The sequence below is a fragment of the Castanea sativa genome, chromosome 2, assembly GCF_040712315.1.
Source record: "Castanea sativa cultivar Marrone di Chiusa Pesio chromosome 2, ASM4071231v1".
In the NCBI taxonomy this organism is placed as follows: domain Eukaryota; kingdom Viridiplantae; phylum Streptophyta; class Magnoliopsida; order Fagales; family Fagaceae; genus Castanea; species Castanea sativa.
Genome location: NC_134014.1, coordinates 13,732,764 through 13,744,069, shown reverse-complemented (window position 1 = coordinate 13,744,069; position 11,306 = coordinate 13,732,764). Strand labels below are relative to the sequence as shown.

Below are 11,306 nucleotides of genomic sequence, written 5' to 3'. Positions count from 1 at the left end.
GAGCACCCTTTATTCGTTATTTCTATTATTGCCTTTGAAACAAAGTGATAGCGTGGGGGGTTTTCTACATGTTTCTCATTTTTTTGGTCAGTTTTTTATTATATTATATTTCTTACTACTTTCCTTGACATAAGAAGATTTTCCTATGACATCATTCACGTGTTCTGATGAATTCTGTGCTAATCATGAACGGAAGCAAAGCCATGATGTTGTTGCTGCTTGCTGTGATGTATCTGCATTTACTGGGAGTTTGGAAATAGCTTTTCTGATTTTGTGCCGACTTTTAAAAGATTACCAGTGGCAGACATATGTGACGATGATTTGATTTTTTTTTTTTTTTTTTGGTTTAGTGAAAAATGAAAATAATAAATTAAATTTAGAAGAACTAAGTGCTAGTCACAAATTCTTCTAAAAATAGCGTGATTATTTTCTAACAAAATATAGTTGGCATAATATATTATTTTGTGTAAATTAAACTATCTAGATTTGTTATTTGAAAGTCTTTTAAATTTTGTAAGTTTTTTTTTCAAGGAAGCATAATGCAATTTATATTAAATTATTATATAAGGCGAGATATTTTGTAAGTAATGCAATATGAGGTTAGAATTTATATCTAGTTCTCCTTACAAACGGTTCATCATCTATATGTTTTGAAGAGAAAGTAGATTTAAATAAATCCATTACTTATATTAGAAAAAAAAAATTCAAGACTTTTTTTTTTTAGAAACAATATAGGCGTAAATACACTTTTAGTTCCTATATTTTGGCTTTTTTCTATTTTGCTCCTTATATTTTTATTTCTCCACTTTTAATCCCTAAACCAATTAACGCGTATGATTTTAGTCATTTCTATTAGTCAACAACCGGAAACAACAAAAGTGGCTAACGGAAAAATTAAAATTTTATTAAAATTTTACTGCAGCATGCCACTTCATATTATAATTTAAAATATTGATTTTTTTAATTTAACAAAAGAAAAAATATGTGTTAATAATTAAAAAAAAATAAGAACACACAACAGCATAATAACAAGAACAAAAGGTGGAGAAGGGGATCTGGTCGAGCATGAAGAAGATGAAAAAGAAAACATGGTGACTCCACCACCACTTCCTCCTCTTGTTTCTTCTCCTTCTTTAGCTCAGCTTCGATTTCAGCTGTCTTCAAATTCTTACTTTGCTTCTCTATCTTCGACGGCGCGTTAGCCAAGCTTTCATAAATGGCTTGGAGCTTAGCGTCCACCAAGGAATAGAGAGGCTGGTACTCACCGAAATTACTGCTAACGTAAGAGCCATGGTGATGAAGATTTTGGAAGTTGTGGCTGTTGATTTTATGGGTAAAAGTGTTGGTTCTGGAGGTGGATCTTGGTTTGGATCTAGTAGATTTGAGATGGGGTTAGCTGGTTTAGCCCAACTGAACCTAGTTGCTCGAAACCTATAAGGTTTTAAGTCAAGAACCCGTTTGAAAACATGTGGGTCTTCGAGGTGGAGCAACCATCTGAGCTTGAAGAAAAGGGCTGGGATTGGGTTGGGACTGAGGGAGCTAGCGCTGTTGCTGGAACCTCCACTTGGGGCCGAACTTGAGCTTAGGTGGAGGCTTACCGTCGACCAGACGGAAGGTGGAGTCGTCATCAGCGGCGTTGGAGGAAGGGAAGGAGTTGTCGTTAGAGAAGTCAAAGACGAAATCGGAAGGGTTCTTGGAGCGGTTCTGGTTCTGGCTGTGTATGGAAAATTCTTTGTTCTGTTCTTACTGAAGAGCTTGTAAATTTGAGTTGGTTTGGTTTTATTGCTGTATATATAGTGGCTAGATTTTTTTTTCGTTAGGTATGTCAGGTTTATGTTTGAGCTTGTGTTTAGTAGTCCAATCGGAAAGGGAGAAAGGGGCGAAGGGGACGTTGAAGTTGTGATTTTTTTTTTATGATGTTTTCATCCTGAATTTTCTAGGTTTATGAATTTGGTTTTTGGGTTTATCAATTTTATTTACTGGAGGTTTCATTGTTGATTGAAAGATGAGAAAATCTTGATTTGAGTTGTGATTTCGTATATCTGGGTTTTGTGGTTTGAGAAAATCTGAGAAGATCTGCTGCTAGGTTTGTGTTTGTGTTCTTGCTGGAGATCAATTTGTGTTTGTGTTTGGTTGACAAGAAAAAGCAAGAAAATCTGGGCATGTGTTCTTATGTTTAAAATCTGGGTTTGTGTTATTTGGTGTTCTTGTTGAACATAGAACTTGATATATTTTTGGATTTTAATTTTGTTTTTTTTTCAATTTTAAATTTGTTAAAAATTTGATGAGTGCTACAATAAAATTTTAATAATATTTTAATCCTTCCTTTAGTCACTTCTATTATTTCTGGCTATTGACTAACGGAAATAACTAAAATAACACGCGTTAATTGGTTTAGGGACTAAAAGTGGTGAAATAAAAATGTAGGGACCAAAATGGAAAAAAACCAAAATGTAGGGACTAAAAGTGCATTTACGCCAATAAAATAATTTTATCAAGACTTAAATAACAAAAAAAATGTAATTTTATCAAGAACTTACTAACATTATGCTGAGATTGACATAATTGTTAATGAAGCAGCTTCTCTTTCTACACAAACTCTCAAGCATCACTGAATTAGGCGAAATGGACTGAATGTATCAAAGTAGACCAAAATGAACCGAACAAACTGAATGGATGGAATGGACTAAAATGAACCAAAATGCTACACTAATGTGACTCAACAGAAACCTAGTAACATTAAATTCTACGTTTCAACTTTTAGATATTATATAGATGTGGTTTACTTCGGTCTATCTTCCTTGTCCTTTCTCCTTTATAATTCTTGGTTGTGAGGGGGAAATGTGTTGGGGTGGTTGATTGTAGCAGGCAATCTAATCTGTAGGAAATTTTGTGTCAAAGTTTCTCTATAGGTTGGATTACACTTGCAGCATTATTTTATTTTTTTATTGCGTAAGATGTTGTGTGTGCCCAATTTTCCTCACTGGATTGGGCCTAATGTTGGGCTCACAATTTATATAGAATGGGTCTTGAATTTCCTACTATGGGTAGCTCCTTACCGGGTATCTTAACTGGAACTCTTTTTCCCTCACAAATTTCTCCCCTTGCCCCTATAAGACCCTCTCTCTCTATGGACAATTCTTTCTCTCTCTTTCACTCTCTATTTTCAGACTCCAAATCACCAACCCTTACTCTACTCAATTCCCCTATTTATAGCTTGAGGTTGGTGAAGTGTTCATGATGACACTCTAGTCTCACTCATGTGGGTGGGACTCTATTTTATTATTCTTGACAAGGAATATACCACATTGGAAACAATAATAATGGCATTGGAACTGGTTCTAGCCTCCAAAAGGTTGCTTAACAGTGATATTTCCCAAGGCATTATTGAGCAACTAAGATTACAGGCAGCTCTGAATAAGTACACCCTGACTAATTAATACTTGATCAGTATGGGTTTATCGAACATTCACTTAACTGAAAAGGGCTTATCATTAGACTTACTCGAAAATGTTTTAGGAGCGTTCGGGCCAAGGGCCAAGGCCCAATGGGCTTGGAGCCATATATCGTACAATAGCCCCCACTTGATTTGTGTCCAGCTACCGAGAATGAATCAAGGACACCTTGAAAATACTGGAGGTTCCTCAGGAAGCTTAATCGTCAGTCATTAAATGGACATGACGGCTATTAATGCTCTCTTAAAAGGAGCGTTATGACAGCTTGTCAACTCTAACCGCAATCATGATCTGACGATTCATGAATTAAGGCCACACATGTGGGAGTTACAAAAAGAATTTAAAAAGATTTTCCCACTTCTCTTTCATTAAATGCTTTCCCCTTATAAGCAGTACCTTTTGATTCTTTATACTACTTTTTACGTCCTTACTACTTCAACTTTCTCTCTGTGGAGCACATTATTCAGTGCATACATCCGCCAACCAAAATTACTAATTTCTAGAGCCCACAGTAAGTTTCTTCATTCATTCCTTCTCTTTTTCCAGTTTCTTTTTATCACTCTAAAGTTAGGGATTGGTTTCACACATCTTCTTAACACCGAGGCGTCTTCAGCTAACTTTAGGGCAATTTATGATATTCCTGGGGATGTAGAGGTTGCTTATTGTCAAGAGGGTGATATCTCTCTTCAACAGTGCCCTCATGTAGTGTTTTTTTTTCCCTTAATGGCTATTTTAGAGGGAGGGGTTAGCTTTCCCGTAGACCCCCTAATACTTAGTACCCTTAGATTTTATGGTTTATGTCCCGACCAACTCCTCCCTAATTTTTACCAAGTAGTGAGTTGTGTCAACCAGTTAAACTAATTGTACAGGCTACAAATAAACCACCATGATATAAACTTTATGTATGGTTTATGTGGTAACATTAGATCTGACTACTACCTAAAAGTTAGGGATGTATGAGCACGCCTCATATCGTGCCTTCTCGACTCTAACAGAATCCCGACAGGAGAATATATCCAGGTGAGTGGCAACTGGCATGCTAACAAGCTCACCTGCCTAACTTCACCTTGTGACGTTGGTCAGTACCGTGCATGTTTAACTTTGTTTACAATATAGTGTGTTTTACTCGTCTTTATTTTTGTTGAAACATGCATTAACCAGCTTTTGCCTTATTTTAACACAGAAGGCAAAAGGTTTAAGCCGGGTATCAGGGTTGTGCACGTGAGAGATTTGAATTTTGTTCTTCGATTAGAGATTTTCGTCAACTTTGGTGTGCATCTCTGGGCGTCTCATCTCATACTTGGTTGCAACCCAGTTTACTCTACCTAGCAACCTTTCAGACAAGCCCTATTGGTGGACAACCCCTTATTGTCGTATATTAATGTGTAGCATCCAAACTTTCTTCCTCCTAACCTAACAGTAGGAGAAGCTCGAGACCTCGACCCCAAGCTAGTTAGGTCAAAGTCTCTTGTACCGGTGAGGGATGCTTTAGCAAATTCTGTCTTCCAAGGTCGTGCTGTTCACAGACCTGTTAAAGAACCACAAGTCCAAGTTCAGCCATCCGAACAAGAAGCAGAGTCAGTCAGCTCCTCAGAAGTGGAAGCCGAACAAGAAAGCAACATGTTCACCAAAAGGGCAATGACTATTGACTAGTTTATACCCGGTGCACACCCAGTGGCACAACAATAACAAACCCATGGCAAAAAGCAACATCCTCTAGCTGCCTGCACTCAGAAAAGGCATTGCACAGCGGACCAATCACCAAGAGTCTTGGGGGATGCTCACCCAAAAACTCCCCTGGCCCGGGCATCAGGTGGCATAGTCATCTGGGAACCCATTGGTGGCTCCCACCCAACCACACAGGTTGAGTCCAATGCGGTGTCCTCCTCTCACCCAGTTGTGGGGTGGCAGACCATCTTCAGGCTCAGAAATGAGCCTCTTCCTGTGACAGCCAGTGTTAGAAGCTAGGCTTAAAAGGAGGGTTGTCAGGTTGCCTAAAGTCTGGGGCAAGGACTTCAATTCCCTAAGGACATGCATTTTTTCTTGGGTGGTACCGATGAATCTTTAGCTACCCGGTTGCAGTGGCATATAATAGTGGTAATACACTTTGTTCTTTTTCTAATAAATATATTTATCTTACTCTATATATATATTTTATAATCTTATGTTTGCTGTTATTGTGGTATCAGGCAGCACAATTGGCATATGAATTGAAGACCGATTAAATGAGGCTGCCGAGGATGGTGACCGAGAAAAGGCCCTGAAAGATGTTGCTAAGGCCACTGAAAAAGATAGGGTAAGGCTATAGAGGATGCCGAGAAAAGAGCGCAAGAGTATGAGCGGGCCTGAATACTAGCAGAGAAGAGGCTGACGGAGATGGATATGAAGCTCCAGGGAATAGAGCTCAAGCTGGCGGAAGCGAAGAGTCTGAATTTGGCTCAAGCCAACAAGATTATTGAGCTAAAGGTGGCTCTAGAAGCCTGCGAAGACAAGTGGTATAATGTAGGCTTCACAAAAGCCGAGAATTCCGTGGAACCAATTGTCTACCAAGCACAGCGACATGGGTTAAGCGAAGGGTAGGTGGCTGCCTTACAAGTGATGGGGTCACCCGATGATTCCCCGTTGAGGAATCCTAAGCAAATACCCTTCCCAGAGACTCCCCTCCCCCCCCAGTTCAAAATCCTACAAATACCGAAGAAGAAAAGGACACTCCGAGCATGAGGGAGTTGGTGGAAGAGATTGACTCCCACGTGGAGTTGTTTAACCTTGAGATTACTAACAACCTAGATAGCATGCCACGCAGAGCTTCATCTCTATTTCTAGACCTTGCTACCCAGCCTGCCGTGGAGGTTCCCGCTCAGCCTACTGTAGATACCGTTCCATCCTAACCCGAGGACCTAATGGCTTGAAAGAGAGAAATCATTTTACTTTCCCCTTGATTTTGCAGGCGCTATCTTTACTATATTTACTTTGACTACCTATTGTCACCGAGATGTGGTGTCAAGGCTTTATTTTTACTTTAGTTTATTAAGTCTCCGGGATAAGTAGACAAGACATTAATTTTTCTTTAAATCTGTGAACAATTTTTATTAGTATTGCCCTTGTTAGAGTTAAATCATTTCTGCTACATTTTTTACTTTGCTTATTGAATGTGATGTAACCAAAATAATGCACGCTTCTAAACTGGTCAAAGGCTTTTGTTCTTTGGTGAAATAAGGAAGATTTCAAGTTGTCCTTAGATAGAATAGAAGTAGGGTTTCCACATGTTCGGTGATATTAACCGCGCATAGGCTTCTATCATTAGATAAAATTGGAATAAGGTTTCCACCTGTTTGGTGATAGGGATCGAACTAAGAACGGGCTTATGTCCTTAAATAAAACAGGAATAAGGTTTCCACCTATTCCATGATAAGGGTCAAACCGAAAATTGGCTTTTATCCTTAGATAAGATAAAACTTAGGTTTCCACCTATTCGGTGATAGGGATCGAACCGAGACCAGGCTTCTATCATTAGATAAAATAAAGCTTAGGTTTCCACCTGCTCATTGACCGGGATCGAACCAAGGACAAGCTTCTGTCCTTAGATAAAATAAAGCTTGGGTTTCTACTAGTTCAGTGATAAGGATTGAACAGAGAACAAGTTTCTGTCCTTAGATAAAATAAAGCTTACGTTTCCACGTGCTCAGTGACCGGGACCGAACCAAGGATAAGCTTCTATCCTTAGATAAAATAAAGCTTAGGTTTCCACCTATTCGATGATAGGGATTGAACCGAGAACAAGCTTCTGTCCTTAGATAAAATAAAACTCTTATGTATATTGCATGCACAAACATTGTTCTTCTACACAGCAATTGTACATAACTATTAACTCCTACAATTAATGGTAAAATCTTTTTAGATTTTGAACATTCTACGATCGGGGTAATGGCCTTTCGTCCATTTCTTCCAAGTAATAGTATCCAACTCCTGTAATAGAGGTAACCCTGTAGGGGCCTTCCTAATTTGGAGCGAACTTTCCTGCATTGGTATCCCGAGCATTCCCCACTACTTTTCACAACACTAAGTCTCTAACACTAAACTCCCTACTCTTAACACCCTTGTTATATCAACGAGTAAGCTTCTATTAATAATTGGTCAACCTTATGGTTGTTGACTTGCAGTGTTCTTCTAGTAAGTCTAACTGTTTTTCCATTAGCTCTTCATTCTTGGCAGGGGCAAATCTGGAAACCTGAGCACTGCAAAGGCTTATTTCAGCTAGTATTATCGCTTCCCCACCACACATCAGTGAAAAAGGAGTTTCTCCCAGAGATCTTCAGGGGGTTGTTCTGTAGGCCTATAAGACTTTCAGCAACTCCTTGGCCCATATCTCCTTAATGCCCTCTAATCTTTTCTTCAACCCATTCATAATTGTTTTGTTCATAGCCTCGGCCTAACCATTGCTCTGTGGATATGCCGGGGTTGAATACCTGTTCTTAATACCGAGATCACTACAAAACTTGCAGAAGGCTTTACTGTCAAATTGCAACCCATTGCCAAATACCAAGGACTTTAGGACTCCAAATCTCGTTACTATATTTTTCCATACAAACTTCTTGACATCTACATCCAGGATGTTGGCTAACACTTCTGCCTTCACCCACTTAGTGAAGTAATCCACGGTGACCAGAACAAATCTGCGGTTTCCTGTAGCCCAAGGAAACGGATTGATAATATCTACCCCTACTGTGCGAAAGGCCACGGGCTACTAATAGGATTCAAACTCTCGGCTGGTTGATGTATCAAAAGGGCATGCTTTTGACACTGCTCACACTTTCGAACATATTCAACAGCATCCTTATGCATCCATGGCCACCAAAATCCCTGGGTCATTGTACAACGGGCCAATGAGCGTCCCCAACATGACTACTGTAGATCCTCTCGTAGAGCTCGGTTAAGAGCTCATCAACCTTGCTTGGTTGCAAGCATTGTAGATACAGTCTCCTAAAATACCTTCGGTACAAAATGCGGTCTGCCGACAACCAATATCGAGCAGCAATTCGGCATACCTTGTCTACTTTTTTTCCATCAGCTAGCACTTGATCCTTGGCCAAAAAATCAATGATTGGATGCATCAAGCAAGGTTTGGACATTGCCACCACCAAGACGCTCACCCTTGCATCAATGCTAGGTTCTTTCACCACCTCCACTCTGATCAACCATGGTACTTCCTCATTTAGTGTTGACGCCAAAGTGACCAAAGAATCAGCTTGTCAATTCTGTCCCCGAGAAATTTGAACAATTTTCACTTCTTGAAACTGCTTCATAGGCTACTTTACCAACTGAAAATGATTGATCATCCAAGAATCTTTGGCTTCGAAGCTTCCCCGCACCTGATTCACAACCGACCAAGAATCCGAGTAAACCTCCACTTTCCATGCACCCAAATTCAAAATAGCTATTAGTCTGGCAAGTAAGGCTTCATACTTAGCCTCATTGTTCGAAGCCTTAAAGCCCAACCTGAAAGAATGTTCCACCTTTATCCCCTCCGATGTGATAAAAACAATTACTACCCCAGCCCCTAGTACGCTAGATGCACCATCCACAAATATTCTCCATGGTTGGATTTCCACATGGAAAACGATCTCCACCTCCCTTCTCAAGGAAAATTTTGCAACAAAATCATCAAGGACTTAACCCTTCACTGAACTTCTAGGTCTATACCTTATGTCAAAAGAACCCAATCTTGGGTTCCCTACTTGGCTATCCTGCCCATAAAATCAGATCTTTTCAACAAGGACTACAAAGGATACTCGGTCAACATATAGACGGTATGAGCTTGAAAATAGAGGGGCAACTTCCACGTGGCATGAACTAGGGCTAACACCAACTTCTCTAGGGGCAAATATCTCGTTTTGGCATCAACCAGGGTCTTGCTAACGTAGTATACTGGTTGTTGCACACCTTGATCCCTCAACAACACGGCATTCTCGGCATGCTCAGACACTGAAAGATACATGAACAAATCCTCATCGGGCCTTTTCACATTCCTCGATCCATTGGAATCCCTTCCACTTTTTCAGAAGCAAATAGAATGGATGGCACTGATTTGCAAACTTAGAAATAAACCGATTTAATGCAGCTAGCATGCCGGTCAACACCTGGACCACCTTTGGATTGTTCGGCAACTTGAGGCGTTCTATAGCACTGATTTGATCAGGATTAACTTCTATTCCTCGGTGAGTAATCATATATCCGAGGAACTTGCCAGCCCCCACTCCAAAGATGCACTTGTCAGCGTTAAGACGCAATTTCTGTCATCGGATTACTTCAAACACTTCCCTAAGATCATTGAGTGCCCAAGCTCCTTCTTACTCTTCACCACCATGTCGTCAATATACACCTCCACCGTACGCCCAATCTTATCTCTAAACATCCTCGTCATCATCCGTTGATAAGTAGCCCCAGGATTCTTTAGGCCAAATGGCATCACAGTGTAATGATAATTAGCATCGCTAGAAGTGAACGATGTCTTCTCCTGATCCTCGACAACCAGGGCAATCTGATGGCCTGAAAAGCATCCAAGAAACTTATCTTTGGGTGTCCGTATGTTGCATCTACCAGCTGATCAATCTTTGGTATAGGGAAGAGGTCTTTCGAGCATGCTCGGTTCAGGTCGGTAAAGTCCATGCATACCCTCCACTTCCCGTTCTTCTTTCTCACCACCACTGTATTTGCTAACCATTCCGAGAAGAAAACCTCCTTTATTGCCCCCGCTTCTTTTAACCTCTTCACTTCTTGCTTGACGGCTTTAACATGCTCTTTAACTGACCTCCTCGACTTCTGTTTCTTAGGTGGAAAGAGTGGATCTACATTAAGCCTATGCACTATAAACTCTAGATCAACCCCAAGTACTTCATAAGGGCTCCAAGCGAATACATCTACATTTCGTACAAGCAACAACAACATTTTCACCCAATCTTCCTTAGACATTCCTGCTCCTACTTAAAAACTTTTATTCTCATCTGGAAAAATACTCCCTCTTATCAACTCCTCGGCACAACTAGACCCCTTTTTCCTCTGGGTTCCTGTAATTGCTATAAAGCAGCTTCCTCGACAGACTCCTTCTGCTTAATCTCCCAATTAACAACAGCTACTAAGCATTGTCTAGCCACTTATTGGTTTCCCCTTACTTTAGTAATACCGTGCTCGGTATGGAATTTGACCTTAACATGCAATGTAGACGAAACTTCTCCCATTGCATGAATTCATGGTCTTCCAAGTATTTCCATATATGATGAGAATGAATTGACCACCATAAAGGTCACCATCACTTCTTTGCCTTCCATGTTCCCGGGGAGCGAAATCTGCCCCTCGGGGACCACCATCCGACCATCAAACCCAACCAAGGGTGTATCGTACTTAGAAAAATCTTCATTCTTCAAACCAAGCCCCCTAAACAGATCAAGATACATCACTTCAGTGCCACTTCCTTGGTCTACTAACACCCTTTTCACTATGAAACCACTTATTCGGGATGTTACCACTAATGCGTCATCATCTGGTTGGGTCGTTCCCTCTAGATCATCATCATCAAAGGCAATGGGCTCCCGAGTATACTTCAACCTCTTATTGGATGGCTGCGTGTCGTGACTACTCTCCACTAAGACCATAGTTAGTACCCCTTTCCTCCAGGGCACTAACGTACCCCTTAAATAAGCATGGATGACTTCTATTACTCCCAAAGGAGGCGAAAAAGGATTCCCCCACGGTCGGGCACCTTGCTCGATGTGAGAGATCGGGAAATTTCCTCTCAAAAAAGAGAAATTTTTGGAGTGTTTTTTAGGGCCTCTCTCTTTTTGGATAAGTGGTGTG

The 11,306-nt window shown here is 40.4% G+C and overlaps 1 protein-coding gene across 1 annotated transcript; it reads right to left on the bottom strand.

The window, feature by feature from the left end:
• Nucleotides 1–10,699: 10,699 nt before the first annotated feature.
• On the bottom strand, nucleotides 10,700–11,104 carry LOC142624918 (uncharacterized). The gene has a single exon (XM_075798643.1). It carries the CDS (start codon nucleotides 11,102–11,104, stop codon nucleotides 10,700–10,702), a length of 405 nt encoding a protein of 134 aa, XP_075654758.1.
• Nucleotides 11,105–11,306: the final 202 nt, after the last annotated feature.